The sequence below is a fragment of the Mustela lutreola genome, chromosome 9 (assembly GCF_030435805.1).
Source record: "Mustela lutreola isolate mMusLut2 chromosome 9, mMusLut2.pri, whole genome shotgun sequence".
Lineage (NCBI taxonomy): Eukaryota > Metazoa > Chordata > Mammalia > Carnivora > Mustelidae > Mustela > Mustela lutreola.
In genome coordinates this window covers 93,315,615-93,338,585 of record NC_081298.1, presented here as the reverse complement: position 1 = coordinate 93,338,585, position 22,971 = coordinate 93,315,615, and the positions used below count along the sequence as shown (strand labels likewise).

General features: G+C 50.8%; 2 protein-coding genes across 3 annotated transcripts in view; both read right to left on the bottom strand.

Moving 5' to 3' along the window:
- On the bottom strand, positions 1–6,986 carry ANKRD53 (ankyrin repeat domain 53). Of its 2 annotated transcripts, XM_059187994.1 has the most exons (6): positions 6,783–6,986; positions 6,335–6,482; positions 5,903–6,102; positions 4,222–4,386; positions 3,665–3,785; positions 1–1,273 (listed from the first exon to the last, which is right to left on the bottom strand). In XM_059187994.1, the coding sequence occupies exons 1-6, from the start codon at positions 6,842–6,844 to the stop codon at positions 563–565; spliced, it is 1,407 nt and encodes a 468-aa protein (XP_059043977.1). In that variant the 5' UTR covers positions 6,845–6,986; the 3' UTR covers positions 1–562. The 2 variants fall into 2 exon arrangements, with proteins under 2 accessions (XP_059043977.1, XP_059043976.1); XM_059187993.1 differs by having other exon boundaries at positions 6,335–6,986.
- Positions 6,987–7,118: 132 nt separating this feature from the next.
- ATP6V1B1 (ATPase H+ transporting V1 subunit B1) overlaps positions 7,119–22,971 on the bottom strand; it is a 29,323-nt gene continuing 13,470 nt past the window's right edge. Inside the window, exons 3-14 of the mRNA XM_059187995.1 lie at positions 15,888–15,986; positions 15,587–15,680; positions 14,932–15,009; positions 13,907–14,046; positions 13,407–13,508; positions 12,728–12,825; positions 11,193–11,316; positions 10,875–11,025; positions 10,547–10,629; positions 9,568–9,672; positions 9,244–9,373; positions 7,119–9,151 (exon numbers count right to left, since the gene is read on the bottom strand). Coding sequence (XP_059043978.1) covers positions 8,988–9,151; positions 9,244–9,373; positions 9,568–9,672; positions 10,547–10,629; positions 10,875–11,025; positions 11,193–11,316; positions 12,728–12,825; positions 13,407–13,508; positions 13,907–14,046; positions 14,932–15,009; positions 15,587–15,680; positions 15,888–15,986 — 1,368 coding nt within the window. The 3' untranslated portion in view covers positions 7,119–8,987. The remainder of the gene's footprint in view (positions 9,152–9,243; positions 9,374–9,567; positions 9,673–10,546; positions 10,630–10,874; positions 11,026–11,192; positions 11,317–12,727; positions 12,826–13,406; positions 13,509–13,906; positions 14,047–14,931; positions 15,010–15,586; positions 15,681–15,887; positions 15,987–22,971) is intronic.

Genomic DNA, 22,971 nt, shown 5'->3' with positions numbered 1-22,971 from the left:
CACTCAATAAATGTTTGTTTAATGAACGATTTGTAGTGATGCGTCCAGGGCATAACAGGGGACCCAGGACAGCTTCCTGGAAGAAGTACAAGTGCTTGTATAGCCGAAACTGAAGCCACAGGTCCTCCCTTCCTTCCCCCAATGAACGTATGCTGCTTATGCCTCCCTGAACTACAGAAACCTTGAAGGACTTCATCTGAACAAGAGGCAGACTTTTCTAGTGGTTCCCCTATCCTCAAGGCCTTGCTCCTGGTGGGGAGGAGAGATAATGGGGACACCAAAGTGTCAACTTTTACAACGCAAGTGCCCAGGATAGAGATTGATGCCCACTCTGAGCCCTCTGCCCTAGCTTCATCCTCCTGGGGAATCCAAGAAACTTCTTCGTGGAGAAGGGAGACCTGGGATCTAGGCTTTTGTTGAAAGAGAAGGGGCTCCGATCTTTAAGCTTGGGAGCGGGAAGTGGGAAGCCTGTGGGTACTCCTCTCCCTTCCGAACCCATCGTGAATCACCACACCTCAGCCCTCACTGGGCTGCCTCAGGTTGAGACTCTACCAAAATAAGTTTATGGGAGGCTCTTGAGGGAGGGCAGAGTGGGGAGCCCTTGATGGGCTTGCACAGTGGCCAGGAAGGCTTCATCAAAGGTCTCACGCAGGTTCATGGCCAGAGTATCGGTCCAAAAGTTGTCACTAAAGTGCCGCTTCTGGGGCACAGTGCTCATGCTGACAGGGCAGAAGCCCTGGGGCACTTTCAACCTGTGTGGCCGCACTGAAGGATGCAGCTCTTGGACTACCACCTCGAAAGGCAACTGGGGCACAGGTGCTACCCGGCTGCCAGCCACCGTGCGCAGCTGTACACCACCGTACCGGTCAGACCTCACCTCGAGGAAGCTGCTGAAGTCATGCTCCGGGCTGGGGTCTGGATGTACACCCAGGCGGATGCCCTGTGGGAAGCCAATCTGGGTGGTGGGCGATCTGGCAGGGTTGTTGCTAACATTCCATGACTTGGGCCGCCTGACCATGGGCTGCATGTAGGTGGGGGTGGGTATCCCCGAAGGTTGCAGCTTGGGCACTGAGGTCTGCCACAGGCGTGCCTCCGGGGAGGGGTAGAAGCTCTTCTGGTGCCCCTGGCGCTTGGGAGTCCTGGAGACAGTGATCGCTGGCTGGGGAGCATAAGGTGCTTGCTTGGTATTGCGAGTCTGGGACTGGCCTCGGAGCAGCTGCTTGGGATAGAGCCACTTCTTCCAATCGGCTTCTCTCAGAATTTGGTGCTCTTTCTGCAACATCAGAGGGTAAGAGACAGAGACAGTCATGGAGGGCTGCCCCTCCTCCCTGCTCCCATAGAAGGGGCTCTTGTGGCTGTAGCCCTTGGAAACCTCAAGTGTCACTGGCCAGAAACAGCCACACCCCAGGAGGCCTAAGTCTGAGGAGAGAGACTTCCTGCCTCATGGGCCTTTGTTCTGCCCTTGTTCTGACAGGGAGAGAACTACTGCCGGAAGGGAGCCCTTGGGCTGATGGGGCAAGTTTGACAGGGCCTCTGCCCTAAGTGAGGTCTCCAGTCCCTGCCCTATGGAAAACCTCAAGTCTCATGGGGGAGACAAGCCTCCACCTCCAAAGTCCCCCGTCTGATAGTGGACATATGGCTTGCCCTGAGAGAGTCTCTGGTTTGATGGGGGAGGAAAGGCACATCCTCGACCCTGGAAGAAAGCAGAAAGCTTTGGAAGGCCTGGAACTGGGGGGGAGCCAGTCTGGATAGGCTTCGGGAAGTGGTGGACCTTGTATATTGGGGGATATAGTTGGCTGGCTCTTCGGGCCGGATGCTCATGGCTCTGTCTACCTCTTTCTTTTTGCCTCCACTAGAAGTGAACTTTCAGCTGGTCACAGAACAGCCCCTTGTCCACGCCCTTGTTTTAGTATCTCACCGCCCCCCCCCAGACTGTCGCTAAGCCACCAGGTGGTTTGGGGATTGACGCAGCAGCTGCCCTGGAGGTAGGCTCTGCTTAGACTAAGCCAATCATCATAATTGCATCAGCCTTGCCCCAGACCCAGGTCAGTCAGTACTTGGCTTTCCTTTAGCTCCAGGTGTTGGAACAGAATAGACACAGGATCCAACTGAGGCCACAAAGAGATAGGGGAGATCTGTAAGGAGCTTCTGGGAAAGTTAAGAGCCATGGGAACAGATGAGCTTTGCCTCCTCTGGACCCATGGGGCTATGAGGACGGGGCAACACTGACAAAAGAGAGCAGGGCTGAGAAAACTGGACAGACATGCACCGGGAACCAAGCTGAGTACTGGATTTTGCCAGCCCTGAAGCCCTCCCCACTTCTGGATCCACTTAGGATTCCCAGCATCTTCTCTCTGGGTTTTCTGGCTCTTGCATCCTATGTCATTATACCTCCTTGAAATCCTTTAGCTACTCCCCCATTCTTCGCCAGCCAAGGGCTTGTCATATATCTGAGCCCCTTCCAAATTTCTAGCTTGTCAATCTCCAGCTCACAGCTGTTCCCCTAGCTGTATTGACTTTGTACTTCTCAGCATATACCACGCTCTCTACCTCTGTGCCTCTCCACAGGGCTGTCTGTTCCTTCTGCCTCGTCAGCCCTTCCCTTCATATGGCCAACTGCTGCCCACCCTTAAAGATCCTTCTAAGCATTAATCTCTCTGGCATCCTCCTGGACCCTTCTTCCTCTGTGGGAATATAACCCACCTCCCATTCTAGACCCTAAGCTCCTTAAGTGAAGGGACCACATCTCATTTGTCCTTGTAGCCTCAGGGGCCAGCAGGTGTCTAGCCAAGAGGAGGTGCTCAGTGTCTGTTGGAAGGGATGGATTTGTTTTTTTTAAAGACTATTTTAAGGGCGCCTGGGTGGCTCAGTGGGTTAAGCTGCTGCCTTCGGCTCAGGTCATGGTCTCAGGGTCCTGGGATCGAGTCCCGCATTGGGCTCTCTGCTCAGCGGAAAGCCTGCTTCCCTCTCTCTCTCTGCCTGCCTCTCTGTGTACTTGTGATCTCTCTCTGTCAAATAAATAAATAAATAAATAATATTAAAGACTATTTTGAGTAATCACTATACCCAACTTGGGGCTTGAACTCTGAACCCCTAGATCAGGAGTCACATGCTCCACCCACTGAGTGAGCCACATGCCCCAAAGGATGGATCTTTTTTATTTTTTTTAGATTATGTATTTATTTATTTATTAGAGAGAGCACAAGCAGGGTGAGGGGCAGAGGGAGAAGCAAACTTTCCACTGAGCAGTGAGCCCAATACGGGGCTTGATCCTGGGACTCTGGAATCATGACCTGCGCCAAAGGCAGATGTTTGACTGAGCCTCTCGGGCACCTCAGGGTGGATCTTTTTAACCAGTGTGAATCCCAGTGTAGGCAGGGCATGCATCTCGCTAGAGATTTCCCTCTAATCCAGGAGGCAATGCACTAGGAGGGGTGTAGTTCTTGCTAATTTAACCTGTATTTGCTCTCTAACACAAAATAAGAATTTTGACCTAGAGGAGTGGCTTTTGAGGGTGGAATTTCAGAGGATGAGGAGAGGGAGGCTTTTCCTGGACAGGACTGCTATCAGCCACTCTTCTAACGGCACGTGAGTCAGGCCTCCTGTGCTCGCCTGCTTGGGTGGCAGTGGCTGCCCGGCGCCCCTGCCCACCTTCCCCCCTTACCTGATACTCAATCAGGTAGTCCTGTTCCATGAAGGCCAGCTGGTCTTTGAGCCTCTTCAGTTTCTCCATCTCACGAGCAAAGTCCTTCTTGTCCCGTTTCCACATGGCATCCTTCAAATACCTGATGCCAAGGTTGGGAGGGCAGGGTACATTATTATCCCCCAGGGACTGAGATTCACCCCGGGCTGGGAACACGGGCCAATGCTCAGGGTCTGGATGAGGGTGGGAGGAGCCACCAGAGGAGCCTTCCCCATGCCCAAGGCCCGTCTGATTAACTTCTCTCCTTCTAGGTGAGAGAGGAAGGTGTCTGACAGTGTGATCACCACCCCCTGCAGAAGACCCAAGGCCTCTGGGCAAGGCAGGGCAGTGCTAAACCCAAAGGGGTGAGGCCCTCTGGACAGCCCTGGGAATAATAACCTGGGCAGTGGTCTCCGCTGCAGACTTAGCTCCCAGCCCAACCCCGCCTGGTAAAGGCTCAGCCTTAGGTGAGGGCTCCAGGGAAAGGGCTGGGAAGGAGGGAAGGGGCAGCAGGCCAAGGGTGCTTCCCACACCCTCACCGGGCACAGTCGCGGTGGTTCCATATTTTGCAGTAGTCGATGGGCTTGCAGCCCAGGGCGTCCCGGGCATGGACATTGGCACCATTCTGCACCAGCACCTTCACACAGCTTAGCAGGCCCTTGCAGGCTGCCAGGTGGAGGGGTGTGCAGCCACTGCATGTCTGCCTGTAGACGGCCCCACCGACCAGGAAGAGGGCAGAAAGGAAGGACAAAGGCCATCTGCCCATTAGAGAGGTGGGCAGGCCAGCTTCTGGGCCTGCTCTGCCACTAGCCTACTGGGTGACTCTGACATGTCCCTTCTTCCCTGAGCTTCAATTTCCTCAACCGTAGAAGGAGGGTATGGACTAAATGAATGGTGGGAGCTTGATTATATGGATATAAAAAGAGTTAAGATCGCCTGGAAGGGGAGCTGGGTTGGCTGGAGCTGAGGCTACTAACCTTACTGGCTCTCAAGTCAGCCAGCCCTCCTGCCCCCTCCCCCGTCTGGCCATGGCACACGAGGCCTGCATGACCTAGGCCCTGCTTCCTCCTCACCCTCATCTTCTGACCTTGCCCCACTCTTTCCCAGCATGTGATCTTTGTACATGATTTTCCCTCTACCTGGGACACTTTTCCCTGGCTCTTCGCATGGCTGGCTTGCTCTCAGTTTTCAGGTTGCTATTTAAATGTTATTTCCTGGGTGCCTGGGTGGCTCAGTGGGTTAAGCCTCTGTCTTCGGCTCAGGTCATGATCTCAGGGTCCTGGGATCGAGTCCTACATTGGGCTCTCTGCTCTCTCTCAGCAGGGAGCTGCTTCTCCCCCCATCTCTCTCTGCCTACTTGTGATCTGTGTCAAATAAGTAAATAAAATCTTTAAAAAAAAATTTAAATGTTATTTCCTTAGATGTGACTTCCCTTTCCAAAATAGATTCTCTACCCTACCCCTCGCACTCATCAGCTTATCACCCTGTTTATTTCCTTTGTAACTACTTACACTACTTAACTACTACTAGTTACACTAGTTAACTACTTAACTACTTATTAGTGTGCTACCTCACTGTGCTGCTGCACTAGTACCCCAGCTGCGTGAGGGCTGGGGCCATTTGCGTGTCTTCACTGCTATATTCAACTTGGGCATGGCACTGAGCACACAGCGCTCTGTAAATGTGAGTGAGCGCAGTCTCCCATAGGCTGTTCGGGCACTTTCGTGCATTTCCTCTGTTAGCCACAACAGTCTCATGTCATCCTCCTACATTGCAGTTGAGGACGCTCAGGAAATAGTTCCCCAACTATGCTGCCAATTAGAAACCCCTGGATTTTAGGCCTTCCAAAGCCCAGACAGCACTCCACACCAATGTTGGCCTTTGATTGACACACAGGCACTGCTCTTTCTGAAGCTCCACGTGGGACTCCCCTAAGCTGACAGGCTTGGGAGCCAGAGCACTGAGGCTAAGGGCCAAGTGACCTCCCCCAGGTCTTGCTGTTTGCTAGCAGATGGCAAAGCTGACATGTGAACTGGGTCTTTCCCCTCCTAGAGCCTGATCTCCTTATCACACCGTGAGGGCTCGCTGACTGCTTTATGGGGGACCAGATCCTTGTCACCTCGAAGCCTGGCCTGCGTGGATCTGCCGACCTGGTGGGGGAAGAGGGGATTCCTATCTGCCCAGGCTCCAGGACACTTTCTGGACACAGGCTGGACTCACGTGTTGAGGGCCGCCCCTTGCTCAAGTAGATAGTGAATGCAGGAAAGGGTCATGCTCTTGTTGTCCCCCTTGATGACCAGGTGCAGCGGTGTCTGGCCATTCTTGGTGGGCAGGTCCACGGGAAACTTGTACTCCTCTACTAAGGCCTGCAGGCACTTGAGCTTGCCACTCTGGGCTGCAAAGTGGATGGCGGTGAAGCCCTGTGGGAGCGGGAGGAGGGTAAGAGGAGGAGGGTAAGAGGAGGCTGAGCAGGACTGAGGCCCCAAGGTCACAACCTAACCTACAGAGCAATTTCTGCCGGCAGAAGGTGACTGCACAGAAAAGGGTATCTGTGGGTGCTCCACAGGCAGCTCTTTGCCAGGGAACCACTATGTGAGGAACTTTCTGTGGTACAGAGGACTTCATTTCTTGCCCCAAGCTCCAAGGCCTTACCTTGTCATCTGCTGGAATTTTGTCACGGCCCCGACTCAGACAGAAGCGCAACCATTCCAAGTTGCCCAGTGCGGCCGCGAACAGCTCGTAGTAGTTCCCAGCTGCACTCTGGTTCCCCTCGTCAGGGTTAGTGTGGGTTGGGAGAGGGCTGGTGAGCGAGAAAAGGGAGTCTGGGTCTGGGCCAGCGGCCCTGCGGAGGGGCGTGCTTGTGGGTGAGGGCTGTCTCTGAGCACCGAGGCACTTCTGTCCCTGAGCACCGAGACCGGACCGGGGCTCGCTGGTCGGCCGCGCAAGGAGGAAGCCACCATCGTCGAGCACCCCTCGGGAGGCGAACCCGGACCCCCGCCCCGTTTGCCCGGCTCCTCGCGCCGCCCCAGGGCTTCCGCCCGCTGGGGACCCTGCCCCTCCAAAGAGTCCCCGCAGCCCGGCCCCCTCATCCCCGGCCCACCTGGGCGACTGGGACTCCGGGCCACTCCAGCTGACCCTGTAGACTTTCTCCCCCGGCAGCATGGCGACACTTGGGCGCGGGGACTGCTCCCCCACCCTCGGCGCGCCCTGCCGGCCCGCCGAGGCTCGAATGCATGCTGCGGCCAGGCGGGCTCCTCCGCGGACCGAGCGGCTGCTGGGGCCCAGGAACCAGCTGCCCGCGTCTCCAGGGGCCCGCCCTGCGCCTCCGGGAGATCCTGCCGCCGCTCACCCGCCCCGCTCCGCTCCCCGGGGAGCCCGGGCCCACTCGTCGTGGAAACAGCATCGACCACACACATAAATCAGAAGACACTTGGGGGTTGTTTCTAATTCTAAATTAATAAGTGCTGATTGTCAAAACAGAGAAAAAGGACGATGAGGAAATTAAAAATCACAGTCCCATCACCCACAGAAATCACGGTCTGTGACAATGTGTACATACATATCGTACAGACCTTTTGTTTGTACTTTTCGTTTAGCGTTAATTATTAAGAACTAGCATCCACTGTCATGCCATATACTAAACGACATTATGACGCCGCCGCAGCCCAGCGTCACAATGGCCGTGCTATCATTTCACACGTGCAGCAGGAAAAAAGGATTCATCTTGGTTGTGTTCTTAGGATGGATTTCCTGGAAGCAGAATTACTAGGTGAAAGGGAATGAACATTTTCAACTGTTAGTGTTTCCAAACTACCCACCGGCAAAGTTTTATGCTCATTTACACTTTTCCCTGCAGTGAAGCAGGTGCCCTGCACATGGGCCATGGGACTTCAGGTGAGTTACTTGACCTCTGTGTCTCAGATTCTGCATCAGCAAAATGCGACTACTACTACCTACTTCACAGGGAGGGAAGCCAGGGGAGCAGGGAGACTAGGCCAGCCATCTAGAATTTTCTATTATTAAAAGAGGAACTACTTGAAAACCTCATCACCAGTGCTGAATACTGTGATTTTAAATAAACATTTGCTAATAATTTGGTAGTGGAAATGTTCTAATTTGACTCCTTGATGACTTACCAAAAAGTTAAACAAATATCAGTGTTTTTCTCTTCTGGGAATTATCTGTTTCTTTGCATTGTTCTGTGAGTGTCTTAAAGTGTTTCTTATTGGATTTGTAAAACTTATTAACATGGTAGTGTTTGTTGTCAGTGTTTTCCTCAGTTTGCCTTTTAAGTTTTTATGGTATATTGGTAGCCAAGCAATCATGTGGCTTGATTCAGTGTTGGGTCTTCTCAGGGGGAATGACCCCAAGCTTATCAGAGGTTTATTGAGGACCCAGGGGTCAACTCTAGGTATCCCTGATCATACCACTCACTTCTAACTACCTACTCCCCTCTGGGCCCCATCATTCCTGGTATTTCCCCCCAGAGAAATCTAAGGAGGGGGGAGGGTCTCCCAAGACCACAGCGACTCAGGGAGGGACAAAAATTATGCAGATTCTTCACCCAAAGCAGCTCTCCCTCATTTCAGGGAAAACCTCCTCTGGGAACCCACTCACCTCCCAACCCCAGCAGTCTGAAGGAGTCAGCAGCCCTCCTGAGCATTTTAAAAACTAGCAAATTCTACTGGGCATCTGCCCCAAGGGGGGCATTAACACCTGGCTTCAAATTAAGATAAAGTGACAATGATTTGCAGGGACAAAGCATTGAGGATTTCCTGGCAGTTGGGGGATTCTGTGGGCTGTTGCTTCTGAGGTATTAGGGTCCTAAGAATGACAACAAAACTGTATCTATATGTCAGGGTTAGAGTGTCTCAGGACCTCTTCAAGTTCGCCCTCATTATCTACACCTGGGTTATCTTGCAGTGTCTATACTACTGGTTGCAACTCCAGCTGTACCTGGGGCCGGGGTTGGGGTGGGGGTGCGGAGTACCAATGCAGAGGACTTATGCCTCTAGATTCAGATCAACTGATCTGGTTTGGAGCCTGGGCCTTGGTATTCTGTAAAGTTCTCCAGGTGATTATCCCAAGCTTAACAACCTTGTGTTCTTTCTCAGTGCAGGGAATCCAGGGGGAGGGATGAAGCGTGGGAGCCCGCCTCCCGCCCTGAGCCGGCGGGGGGCTGACAGTGGGCACTCAAGCGGTTGGTTCAGGTGTGGTGGACCTTGGCAGACACTGAGGCGGGTGTAGAACTGGCGTAGAGCTGGGGCTCCGGGGACGGAGCGCCGGGGTCCGCGTGTGGGCGGGGCTAGAGCGCTGTGTCAGAAGCGGGGTCTTGCGGCGCCCCCTCCCGGGAGTAGAACTCCTCGAGCACGCTCTGCGGGATGCGTTTCAGCATCTCCTTCGGGAAGATGCGCAACAGCTTCCAGCCCAGATCCAAGGACTCGAACACGGAGCGGTTCTCGTAGGGGCCTAGGGTCGGAGCAGGAGGGTTAGGCGTGCGCGCGCGTGTATGTGGCCGGGTAAGGGGGTTAGGGTTAGGGCACGCCCCGAGCGCGCCTCACCCTGGTTGATGAAGTTCTTCTCGAACTTCTGCAGGAATTCCAGATAGAGCAGGTCCTCCGAAGTGAGCGCCTCCTCCCCCACCACTGCCTTCATGGCTTGCACGTCCTTCCCGATGGCATAGCAAGCATACTGGGTGAAGAGGAGAACGGTCCAGCCGTCACCGCAGGCCTATCACGGGAGCCCATTGGCCACCAGTTTGGCTGAGTGGGGACTCCAAAAGGGGAGGGATCTTGCTGGAGAACAGCTCGTGGTCTAGGAAGGGCTCAAGCCTCTGGCTTCTGAAACTAGCTTACCCTCCAGTCCCTGGGCTTTCTCATGCTTACCAATTGGTTGGAGACATCTCCATGGTCCTTTCTCGTCATGCCCTCCCCGATGGCAGACTTCATCAGCCGCGACAGGGATGGGAGCACATTGATGGGAGGGTAGATCTGGGGAAGCAGAAGAAGGGAGTGGCAGAAGGCAGGGTCCAGAGTTTCCTTTCCTTTCTACCCCTACTTGTCTCTCCTCCCCCTGGGGCGCTCAAGAGACTGCTGCTCACTCGTCCCACAGACAGGGGGTCAGTCACGCCACCCTCCTCTGTCGCCCACAGTTCTAGAGCTTGGGCATGCAGGTGTCTAAGGTGTGCTCCTAGACAGGAGGGTGGAGGGGGGACAGGATGTGACATTAGGTAATGGAAGTCACTATTTTAAAACCTTTTATTATTTGGATAAAAACCAGGTTGAAGCTTAATAGTTAATAACTGTAAAGAAGGAACCTACTAAGCAAAGAGGGAAAAGTCACAGGGGCTGCCTTTAACCTCAGATGGAACAGGCACATTTTGTAACCTGCTGGCACATTATTCACAGGGTCCACCTGTGGGCGGGGCTAGAGCACAGTGTCAGTTACCCACTGTTTTGTTCACTGAGCAAATCGCTGGAAAGCAAAGAGAAGCAGCATTTATTGAGTATCTACTATCTCCTGGAGGCTTTCTATATGCCAACTGATTGTATCCTCCGCAATGCACTCCATTGAGTAATCAGTACTATTATTTCTCTTTTATAGATGAGGAAACCTAGCATCAGAAGGATGAGATAATTTTCTCAAGGTTCCCACAGGCAGGTGGTCTGGATTCTAGCCAGACCTGTCTTGTGTCTGTGACCACACAGTCTTCCTGGGTGGTCTCTTCTTCTCCTCTTTGGAGGTAGCCTTGCCCACCCCCTCCTAATTGACAGAGAACTGAAGCTCTGTAAGTACTGTGACATCTGTCCATCAGTGTCTCCGTGGGTGTGAGCAGAGCAATAAGTCGTAGGGAGGGGACAATACTTGTCTGTTATGAAGCTGTCTGTCCACGTAGATCTGTCCCTCCGTGATGAAGCCTGTCAGGTCTGGGATTGGATGGGTGATATCTGCAAGGAAATGCAGTGGTGTCAGTGTAGACGGGGCGCACGTCTCCACCAGCTCAGCGACACCTGGGCTCTGTTTCTCTCATGGGAATGATGGGGTATGTGGAGGCAAGAAGAAGACAGAGAATCCCTTGATGGAGAAATAGAGCTACTGCACATCTATACAGAAAACTACGGGCCCTTTAAGCATCCCAGTGAGAAGGGAGGGCAGGGGGCTGTAGAGGGCAGTGGGCAACCAAGAGACTCACCGTCGTTGGGCATGGTGAGGATAGGGATCTGAGTGATGGACCCCCCCCGGCCCTCCACGCGGCCGGCCCGCTCATAGATGGTGGCCAGGTCTGTATACATGTACCCCGGGAAGCCTCGGCGCCCTGGCACCTCCTCTCTGGCAGCTGAGACCTGCAACATCAGTGTCACTGGGTTAAGAGAGGGAGCAAGAGGCTGAGTGGGAGGTTCAGCGACTGAGAAACGAAGTGAGTGGCAGCAGGCTTGGATGGATGAGTTTTGGGGTAGAGGGACCAGGGAGAGGCAGGCATGACCCTGACACTCTTCCCAGGCTGTCTCACCTCCCGCAAGGCCTCTGCATAGGAACTCATGTCAGTCAGGATGACCAGCACGTGCTTCTCACACTGGTAGGCAAGGAACTCAGCAGTGGTCAGTGCCAGGCGTGGGGTGACGATCCGCTCGATCCTGGAGGAGGGACACCCCATGTTCAGAGAGCCCAGAGGCCTAGGCCTGTGCTCCATTTATCCCCAAGTGCTTAGTGGACAGTCAGCTGTGCACAGCATCAGGGGAGCCGGTGGGATGAGCCCCATGTCAGGGCTGTGGTTCCTGGGGCAGGCAGTTCGTCACGTCCAACGTTCCTCCCTCCTGCTGTCCAAGGGAGGAAAGGGTAGGGAGCCTGGAACAGGCAGGGAGTTGGGTTGGAGTGGGCCAGGCAGGGCCAGGGGGCTGATGGAGAATGACAGCACCCTGTCCCTGTGGGCCTGAAGGTGAGGGGGCTCTGGCTTCTCAGAATGAGGCAGGGGCAGGGCTCCTGCTGTCGCTCTGTCTTCCCCAGCCTCCTCCTCCTATCCCCCACCCCCGCACTGGCTCAGCTGGGGCACTCCGTTGATTCTTTCCATAAGGTTCCTCTCCCTACTCTAGAGCATGCCTGGTGTGCACATTCCATAGGCTTGCCCTGTCCGCCTGGTAGCCCCCTTGCACTCTGAGCTCTCCTGACTCCCACCCTCTGCCTCCAGGCTCTCTCCGTCCTCGAACTCTGTTCCATGGGTCTTTTCTCTGGCGATGTCCTCCTGGCCTCCAGAATCGTTTTTGGAGCACCATCAGTACCCAGGATGGTTTTATCAAAAATTTTTTTTTCGTTCACCTGACCCACAGATTTAAACTCACATTTCCTAAACTTTAAAAGTAGCAGTTTTCCAAAGGACTAAACCAACAAAAAAGCAGAATCAGACCTATACATACAGAGAATAAACTGAGGGTTGCCAGAGAGAAGGGCTGGGGAAATGGGCAGAACGGGTGAAGGGGAGCAGGAGTCACAGGCGTCCAGTTCCGGAGAAGGGCACCGCGGAGGGAACAGGGCCAATGCTATTGTCATAGTGCTGTATGGGGACTGACAGTAGGTACACCTGTGGCAAGCACAGCATTAAGCCACAGAGAAACTGGACCGCTATGTCGTACACCTGAAATTAATGTAATACTGTATGTCAACTCTACTCAAGTAAGACAATTTTTAAAAGACCACAGCAGTTTTTGTCAGTACGTGGTTTAAGGAAATCTCTCCTTAGTGGTGACTTTGTGGAAGTGACTCAAGGATAAGGAGGCCTGACTCGGGACAGTGGCTGGACGCAGATTATGGGAAGAACAGATGGGCAGCAGGTGGCAGGCGGGGCTGTGAGCCGGTTCCCTCTGTCTGTCCTTGGGCTAGCCCTACCCCTTCCCGAGCCTCATTTTCCCCATCTGCACAACAAGGGGTTGTTTTCCCAGCTCTGGCCCATGGCTGTGGTTCTGGGATACGCCTGAGCTCTGGTACTGCGGGTGTTGAGAGGGGATAGGGCCCGCTGCCTGCAGACAGTCTGGGTACCAGGGGATGGCTCACGTGGGGTCGTTGGCCAAGTTCAGGAAGAGGCAGACATTCCCCATGGAGCCGTTCTGCTCGAAGTCAGACTTGAAGAACCTGGCTGTCTCCATGTTCACCTGGACACACAGCAGGGATGGTTGGAGTTGGGGGTTGTCTCTGCAGCCTAAGGGCAGGGGCCTTGGCCCCTCCCATCTCTTCTCAGTAAAGCCTATTGACTAATAGTCCTTGGAATGACCTAGAACTTGAAAAGGCAGGGGCTGGGTTTGCTCTCCCCAGGTCCCCAAAGAGAAGTTCAGATTTCTTCAGGTTGAGCTCTGCTCAGTGCCATCCCAACCCCTCACTCAGCCAGCTGCTTCCCTGCTAAACCCCTCCTTGGGCCCTCTGAGGGCCCCATGGTATCCCCTCCCTGAAGCGGTCTTCCCAAATTCCCTGGCTTCTTCCTTCTCTAGGCCACCCTGGGCTCATCTGATAGCTGCCACATCCTCTGGAATGCACTGACGGACACACTGTCCTCGTCAGTGAACCACGCCCTTCAGTCATATTCTTGCTTCTCCCACCAGATAGGCCTGGACACCAGTAGCTTCTCAGGGAGAAGGATTATGCCTCCTTTATCGTATCAGGCAGAGCCAGAGTCTGAAAAGACAAGACTGCCTGCTCACAGCTTCCAGAACTTGCCAATCTGCCCTGCTTCTCTTACCCCCATGGCCGCAAAGACAATGGCAAAGTTGTCGTCATGATAATCCAGCACAGCCTTGGACTTCTTCACCAGCCCAGCCTGGCGGCAGATCTGGGCAGCAATCTGGGGTGGGGTGGATTGGAAGGAAGGGTGTCAGAGCCAAAGCCAGGATCCCAGCCCACTGACCATCACGGAGGATGACAGCTAGAGCAATTTCCAGTCCTTCCTCCTGCAAAGGCCTTTGATGAGAGGGATCCAAGGCCAGAAAGATGAAAGGGTTCCCCCAGGTCCTATAGCCTTCCTCATGGTGCTTGAAGACCCCCTTGGGGCCCCTGAGGAGATCTTCTGCAGCCCTGAGTCCATCAGCTGCCAGAGGACAGCTACCAGTCTGGACGGTGATGACCCCCGCATGGCTAGTCCCTGCCTGTTTGCCTCAGAAGACCCTCCTCACTGGCCACCAGTCCTGGCCTCTGCTCTGTGTCTTCCTCTTGGTCACATCTGCAGGACCCCGCAGGTCTCACCTCATTGTGGGGGAGCCCGGCTGCTGAGAAGATGGGGATCTTCTGACCACGGGCAATGCTGTTCATGACGTCAATGGGAGAGATGCCCGTCTGAATCATCTCCTCGGGGTAGATGCGGTCATGGGGGTTGATGGGCTGGCCTGGGAGAAGGCGATCATGGACCCACGCTTGAGGGTTCAAGTCCATCCCTGCCAGCCCCCAACACTACCCCAGACTCCAGAGCAGCACTACTGAACAGAATTTTCTGTGATATTGAGTATGTGTTCTAACTACACTGCCAGGTCCAGTAGCCCTGGTCACACCTGACTAGTGAGCATGTGAAAGGTGGTTTTGAAATGCAAGTGTATTGCACTTGAATTAGTTTGTATCTCAATAGCCACGGCCCACTGTCCCCTTGGACAGTGCCACCTGGCCTATTAGAAGCAGCAGGCAGGGGGGCACTCAGGCCAAGGCCCCCAAGGCTAAGCAGGGGTCATGTGTGCCTTCGAAGGAATGGAGGGTGGCCTGGAGAGCTCCTCCCTGAGGAGATGTGTGTTCTGGGCTCTGCCTCTGATTTGCTGAGTGGTTGGGGGCCAGCCGCAGACCACTGTGGTGCCTCCATCTCATCCTCAGAACGGACAGGAGTGGAGGACTCGGGATGGCCTTGGGGCTGTGTCTCCTTCTGCAAGCCAGCCCAGGGGCCTCTGAGGGGCAGGGACAGGGCACTGGACGGCAGGAGAGTGAGGGTCTTGGGGCACCCATGGAACTTTGCACCTGATGATGCACTGAAAGGAATGGGACACAAAGGGCACTATTTCAGGCTCTCTGGCAGATTTGGGGACAGAGAGGCCTCTGCAATTCTCAATGCACACCTGATCTGCCTGGCAGTCTAACCAGCTTGCGGTTGAGCCCTGGCCCATCGCCTCTGGCCTGTGTCTGGGGCAGAACTTCCGAGGGCAAGGTGGCAGAGGCGATGGCGGGGAGTGAGGAAGGTGATTGGGGACTGGGTCCCGAAAGCTGTCCAGAGCCTCTCTCTGGTGACTCACCATTGATATCCAGGAAGTCCTCTGCCATGACCATTGGCCCCTTGTCAATGGGCTTGCCGGAGCCGTTGAAGACGCGACCTGAGGGTGGGGAAGGGAGTTGGGGGATGCTCAGGGCCAGCCCTGGGTCTCCGTCACTGCGGCTCACCCTCCACACCACCACTGCCTCCCACTGGCCCCTCATGTCCCTCTCCCATCAGCCCTCAGTTACCCACAGAGAGCTGGCTACAGTGACTGTTTCCTTGGGGATCTTCCCTCCTCTCCCGGAAATCTTTACAGGTGAGGTGCTAGCCCAGGAAATTACTCTAATGGAGGGTTTTAGAGCTAGAAAGAGGAGAGGGCCAGGTATGGCAGATCTTGGGAGAAAACTGGGGGTGGGGGGTCTGTGCTCTGTTTCAGCCTAACCCAAATAGACGTCTACCTACTGTGCCCCTAGTTGACTGAACCTGCCTTCCTCATTCACGAACATCTGTATGACTGGCCCTGAGCTAGAGTTGGGGGATCAGAGAGAAAAGACACACCTCTGACCTCAAAGAGCTCACAGGGAGGCAGACAGACAAAGAGGAAAGGACAACAAAGTGTGCTAAGTGTGCGGTCACGGAAGCTGGGCCGGGAGGACAGAGGAGCACCCCCCCATCTCCCCTGCCCCCATCCTCACCCAGCATGTCTTCTGACACGGGAGTCCGTAGGATGTCCCCTGTGAATTCACAGGTGGTCTTCTGGGCATCGATGCCAGAGGTTCCTTCAAACACCTATGGGACAAGAGGTTAGTTACTCTAATAAGGGTCTTGCTGGGGAGAATGGGGCCTTCCATTCTAGGCTCCCTCTGTGCCCAGCTCTGGGCAAGACGCTCTTGGGAAAATAGGACTTTCCTGCCTTTGGAGCCTATTAAGGTAGTTGGGCACTTTGCAGGTCCGTTCATTTATTCAGTCGGGCAACATCGCCCTGACACCACTTACCTGAACAATTGCCTTGGTCCCAGACACCTCAAGCACCTGCCCGCTTCTCTGAGTGCCATCGGGGAGGGTGAAGTTGACGATCTCAGCGTACTGTGCGAACTGGCAGGAGGGGAGAGCAGCCCAGAGCGGAGGTGAGACCAGAGGTGAAGTCCCTGTCTCCCCCCATCCCGCCTTGACCCAGTCTCAAGCTTCTGTCTCCCCTTTTGTGACTAGGCACTATTAGGTGAACTTGAAGGGCTGGAGGTGGGACATTCGGGTTCTGTTTGGAAGGCAGTACACCTGGATGGGTAGAGCACTGACTTCAGAGTTAAAGACCAGGGTTAGAACTGAAGCTCTGAAGCTTAGAAGCTGTGTGACCTTGTGAAGTTACTTCACATCTCTGAGTATTACTTTCTTCATCTTTCAAACTTCAGAGGGCTTCTGTGGGGAGAAATGAGCTACGTGAAGTCATTAGCTGGTGCCCAGGACCTGTAACAACTCAATAAAATGTAATCACTACTACGGCTGTTTAGGTCCCATGGACAGCACTGTTGTCTCTGCCCCTATGGACTGATGGCGGACACACTGGCACAGTGTGTCCTGGGCTGCCAGGTGTCCCCTCGTACGAGTGGCCGTCTTTTCCTAGCCACTGGGCTGGGGCTGATTCACGTGTCGTCCTCACAGGTTTCAGGAATAAAAAGTCAGGCAATCACTTCTCTTTTGGTTATGAGCAACTATAGTTATCTCTTCTTATCCATTTGAAAAGAACCAGGCTAGTATCAGGAATCTATAAAGAGCTCTTACAGCTTAACAATAAAAATAAAAATACCAGAACTTTAGGGGCGCCTGGGTGGCTCAGTGGGTTAAAGCCTCTGCCTTCAGCTCGGGTCATGGTCTCGGGGTCCTGGGATCAAACCCCACATCAGGCTCTCTGCTCAGCGGGGAGCCTGCTTCCTCCTCTCTCTCTCTGCCTGCCTCTCTGACTACTTCTGATCTGTCAAATGAATAAAAATCTTTAAAAAAAAAAATTTACAAATACCAGAACTTTAAAACGAGCAAAGGATCTAAATGGACATTTCTCCAAAGAAGATACACAAATGATCAAGAAGCCCCTAAGATGCTCATCCCTCGCCATTGAAGAAACACAGATCAAAACCACGACGAGATGCCAGGTCCCACTTGTGAATGTGGCTGAAGTCCGAGGGACTACAGTGTGGTTGAGGGTGTGGAGAAATCGGACCCCTCAAGATGGTGCAGCCTCTTTGGAAAACACTCTGGCGCTTCTCAAAGGGCTAAACAGAGAGATACATATGACCCAGCAAGTCCACTGGCCCAAGAGAAATGAAAACCTGACCACACAAAAATTTGTGTATGACTGTATACGAATGTTCACATACAAGTAGCAGCCTTGTTCATAGTAGCCCCAAGGTGGAAACAACCCAAATGTCCACAGACGGTGAATGGAGAAACAGAAGATGGCGTATTTGTACCACAGAGTATTATCAGCCTTAAAAACGAACGCAATACTGATCCTTTGAAAACACGGATGAACCTTGGAAACACGCTAAGTAGGCGAAAGATGCCAGAAACAACAGGTCACGAGTTATATGATTCCATTGAATACAAAGTGTCTGAAATAATCTGATCCATAAAGACAGAAAGATTAGGGGCTGCGCGGGGCTGGAAGGATGACTGGGGGTGACAACAGGTAGAAAATCTTCTGGAGCTGATGAAAATGTTCTGGAATCAGACAGTGGTGATAGTTGTACAGCTCTGTGTATGTCCTAAAAACCACTGAATTGTGTGCTTTTAAAGAAGGAAGTTTAGGGGCGCCTGGGTGGTTCAGTCATTGGGTGTCTGCCTTCAGCTCAGGTCATGATCCCAGCGTCCTGGGATCAAGCCCTGCATCAGGCTCCCTGCTCAGTGGGAAGCCTGCTTCTACCTCTCGCACTTCCCCTGTGTTCCCTCTCTCATTGTGTCTCTCTCTGTCAAATAAATAAATAAAATCTTAAAAAAAAAAAAGGAGTTTATATGAATTATAATTTTAAAAAAACAATAAGGCTGTCCTTCCAGGACCACAGGGAAGCAGATTGAGCAGGTTGGGCAGGTGGAGGTCTGCGTCAAGGGAGTCTCACATCCCGTGCAGTCTGTGCATGCTCCAGGAGCCAGGGTCCTGGTCTTTCTCTACTTCCTGAAGAGGCTACAAGCTGAGGCAGGAGAGCTGGGCTGGGAGAGCAGAACCTCCCCATTGACACCGACTTCAGCTCTTGCCAGCCCCAGAGACCTAAGCCCTGCCTGTACCTTCTTCCAGGGGAGGTTCTGGAGGGAGGTTCCCTCACCTTGCTTGCTTGGTGATTGAGTTACTTTGGGGAGTAAGTCAGAATCAGAATCTAGTAAAAACAAACGGTAATGCCCCTCGTATTCTGAAAGGTTAAAGTACTCCACTAAATTACTTCTTGGACAGCAGAGGGACTCAGAACTGACAAGCTAGATGAAATGGAAAAGAATGAAAAAGGATATCCCTTTGTGCCACGACCTCTAGAATAAATTGGGCTGTACTATGTTTTCTGACCATAATCAAAACAAGTTAGAAATCAAAAACAAAAAGATGGTTAGACAAACTTCATAGATTTGGAAATCTCAAAACCTAATGTAGAAGAACACAGAATTAGAAAATATTAAGCACTAAGCAATAATGAAAAACTGTATATCGATATATATGTGATGCATCTAAACTTTATTTTTTAAAGATTTTATTTATTTACTTGAGAGAGAGAGCATGAGAAGGGAGAAGGTAAGACGGAGAAGCAGACTCTCTGCGAAGCTGGGAGCCCGATGCAGGACTCGATCCCAGGACTCAAGGATCATGACCTGAGCCGAAGGCAGTGGCTTAACCCACTGAGCCACCCAGACGCCCCTAAAGTTCATCTTTTAAAAAAGATTTCTTTATTTATTTTGGAGAGAAAGCCAGGGGGAGGGGCTAAGGGAGAGAGAGAGAATCTCAAGCAGCCTTCACATTGAGCACAGAGCGGGATATGAGGCTTGATCTCAAGATCCTGAGATTAGGGCCCTGAGGTCATGACCTGGGCTGAAACCGAAAGTCAGGTGCTTAACCAACTGCTCCAGGTGCCCCACATTTAAGCTTTAAACACTTATGTTAGAAAAGAAAAAAACAGTAAGTTTAAGAGTATGCAACATGAAAAGTGAGAAAAAAAAGAACAGCATTAAAATCCCCAAGAAGGGGCACCTGGGTGGCTCAGTGGGTTAAGCCTCTGCCTTCGGCTCAGGCCATGATCCCAGGGTCTTGGGATCGAGCCCCACATCGGGCTCTCTGCTCAGCGGGGAGCCTGCCCCCCCCCGCCCGCTCTCTCTGCTTGCCTCTCTACCTACTTGTGATCTCTCTCTGTAAAATAAATAAATAAAATCTTTAAAAAAAAAAATCCCCAAGAAAGTAGGATGGGGGGTGGGGAAAAGAGGTGATGGGGATTAAGGAGGGCACCTGTGATGAGCACCTGTGATGTACGGAAGTGTGAATCACTATGTTGTAACACAACACTATGTTAACTAATGGGAACTAAAAAAAAATTTATATATATATATATATATATATATATTAGAAGAAATAATAAAAGGTCAGAAATCATTAACACGGAGAGCAAATATACAACAAGGCAGATTAAGAACCAAATTGGGGGACGCCTGGGTGGCTCAGTTGGTTAAGCAGCTGCCTTCGGCTCAGGTCATGATCCCAGCGTCCTGGGATCGAGTCCCACATCAGGCTCCTTGCTCCGCAGGGAGCCTGCTTCTCCCTCTGACTCTTCCTTCCACTCTGTCTGCCTGTGCTCGCTCTCACTCACTCTCTCTCTGACAAATAAATAAATAAAATCTTTAAAAAAAAAAAAAAAAAACCAAATTGGTTCGTTGAAAGCCTAGTAAAATAGACTGATAAAATAAACTGAAAGAGCAAAGACATAAATAATTGTTGGAGTAAAAATGTCAAATCAGCTACACTAATAATATTCAAAAGGAATAAAAAGGAATTGCGAAGAACCGTATGCCATAAAGCTCAGAACTTAGATGAAAGGAACAAAGTCTTAGAAGAATAAAACTCGGGGCACCTGGGTGGCTCAGTGGGTTAAAGCCTCTGCCGTTGGCTCGGGTCATGATCCCAGGGTCCTGGGATCGAGCCCCACATCGGGCTCTCTGCTCGGCAGGGAGCCTGCTTCCTCCTCTCTCTCTGCCTGCCTCTCTGCCTACTTGTGATCTCTGTCTGTCAAATAAATACATAAAATCTTAAAAAAAAGAGAAAGAGAATAAAACTCAAACCAAAACCAACTAGAAACCAAACAGAAAGCTGGAATAGTCCTACAGTCTTTAAGATATTACATAAATAGTGTAAAATCTTTCACAAAGGAAACACGAGTCCCACGTAGTTTCACAAGTAAGTTCTGACAAAGCACAAATAATTTGAAACTTATTTGAGCTCTTCAAAAGACTAATGGAAAAGGGATGGTCTTTTACCTAATTTTATGAGGTAAGGATAACCCCAATACAAAATAAGATAATGAAGAGGAAATTTTAGGCAATCTCGCTTATGAATATATATACAAAAGTCCTATGCAAAATACTAACAAACCAAATCCAGCAAAGTAAAAAAAAAAAAAAAAAGTCAAATTACAAACCAAATAATAAAAGAAAGATTAAAAAACCAAAAAATAAAGACACACACACACACAAAAGTTAAAAAGACCAAGTTGGAATTATTCTGACAATTCAAGGTTAGTCTAATATTAGAAATCTGATAATGTAACTAATTTACCTAATTAATGATTTGCAGGATTAAAAAATAAAAAAACGCTGTGATCATCTTAACATTCCAGAAAAAGTTTTAAAAAACTATCCATGATTAAAAACAAAAACTTTGAAGATTAAATAATCATGATATCCACGATTAAAGAACAAAACTACTCTTTGAAAATGGAGAATAAAAGGAAAATTCCTTAACTCCAAAAAGCATCCTCAAAAAAAAAAAAGCTGCTGATAACATACTCTGATGTAACATATAAGACAGTCCCTTTAAAATTAGGAGCAGGGGCGCCTGGGTGGCTCAGTTGGTTAGGCAATTGTCTTCAGCTAGGGTCATGATCCTGGAGACCTGGGATCAGGTTCCCTGCTCGGCATGGAGTCTGCTTCTCCTGCTGACCTCTCCTCCTGCTCTCTCTCTCTCTATCTCAAATAAATAAAGTCTGAAAATAAAATAAATAAAATAAAATAAAATTAGAAGCGGGGGTGCCTGGGTGGCTCAGTGGGTTAGGCCGTTGCCTTCGGCTCAGGTCATGATCTCAGGATCCTGGGATAGAGTCCCGTGTCCGGCTCTCTGCTCAGCAGGGAGCCTGCTTTCCTCTCTCTCTGTCTCCCTGCCTGTCTCTCTGCCTACTGTGATCTCACTCTGTCAAATAAATAAATAAAATCTTTAAAAAAAAAAAAATTAGGAGCAAAACAGGGGCGTCTGGGGGGCTCAGTCGATTAAGGATCTGCCTTCTGCCCAGGCCATGCTCTCTGGGTCCTGAGACTGAGTTCCGCACTGGCTCCCTGTTCAATGGGCAGCCTCCCTCTCCCTCCACCCCTCCTTGCCCCATGCCCCACTTGTGTTCTCTCTTCTTTGCTCTGCTCTTCTCTCTCAAAGAGGAATAATCAGCTTGTGTTTTTAATGACTCTATTTGTATTTTCCCAAGAATTTTCTCTAGTGTAATATCTGCTGGGATAATAATTTTAAAAAATTCAGATCCTTCAAAATAAATAAATAAATAAATAAATAATTTCTTTTTAGAAAATTAGGAGCAAAACAACGACTGCTATCATCGTTCTATTCAGTATTACATTCGAAGAACCAGCCAATATAATATAATGAACAGAGGTGCCTGGATGGCTCAGGGGGTTAAAGCCTCTGCCTTTGGCTCAGGTCATGATCTCAGGGTCCTGGGATCAAGCCCCGAATCGGGATCTCTGCTTGGCCGGGAGCCTGCTTCCCCTCCGCCCCCGCCTGCCTCTCTGTCTACTTGTGATCTCTGTCAAATAAATAAATAATATAATGAACGGAAAGAAACACTAGAAGGCAATGAAACTATAAAATAGAAAATTTCCCAAACCTCAAATGTAGTAAAGATAGGACCCCCCCCAAAAAAGTAGATTGGTTTCTCTTATAGATGCAGAAATTATAAACTATTAGCCAGTCAAATCAAACAGTATATTAAATAAACAATGAGGTATGATCAAACAGGGCTCATCAAAAGAATGTAAACCCAGATAAATCAATCTTGGGAATTTGTCAACATTTGACAATATATAGTTCATAATAATAGGGAGGTTTTTTTGTAAACACAAATTAAAAAAGAAACCCTACAGAATTATGTAAATAGAAACCCAAAAGTCTTTTGATAAAATTTGGCAGTGTTTTTTGTTTTTAATCTTGTTTATTTATTTGTCAGAGAGAGAACACAAGCAGGGGAAGCAGCAGGCAGAGGAAGAAGGAGACTCCCCCCCCCCCATCCCAGCAAGAAGTCCGGATGTGGGACTTGATCCCAGAACCCTGAGATCACGACCTGAGCAGAAGGCAGAGGCTTAACCCACTGAGCCACCCAGGCGCCCCCCACTTTTATTTCTAATAAAACCAGTAACACCCAGAGATGCCCATATTGCTGTTGTTACTTAATATTGTTTTGGAAATTATGGTTTATACAAGAAAACCCAAAAAAGAGAAATTAAAAGTATACTATAATAAACATAAGTGGAGAATGCTTCATTAAAAAAAAAAAAAAAGATAGTGAGAGAGGAGACTGTATTCTTCAGAAAAGTCAGAGAAAGGCTGTGGGAATGTTCTAGGTTAAAGGAGGCTGCAGAGACGTGACCACTAAAGGCTGGATCCTCTGCCGGAGGCCAGAAAATGCTATAAAAGATTTCATTAGAGCAGCTGGTAAACTGGAATAGATGGTTGATCAGATAAATGCATCTGTGTAAATTTCAGAAGTTGGTAACCACTGTTGTTATGCAAGAAAACATCCTTATTCTTTAATCCTTATTCTTTAATAAACACTGGAGTTTTGGG

Excerpts from the sequence above, each read along its gene's own strand:
- ANKRD53 (XM_059187993.1), bottom strand. The coding sequence starts at position 6,844 with ATGCTGCCGGGGGAGAAAGTCTACAGGGTCAGCTGGAGTGGCCCGGAG. Across the intron at positions 6,103-6,334 it reads AAATTCCAGCAGATGACAAG|GGCTTCACCGCCATCCACTT; the intron begins GTAAGGCCTTGG and ends CCGCTCCCACAG. Across the intron at positions 3,786-4,221 it reads AACCACCGCGACTGTGCCCG|GTATTTGAAGGATGCCATGT; the intron begins GTGAGGGTGTGG and ends CCTTGGCATCAG.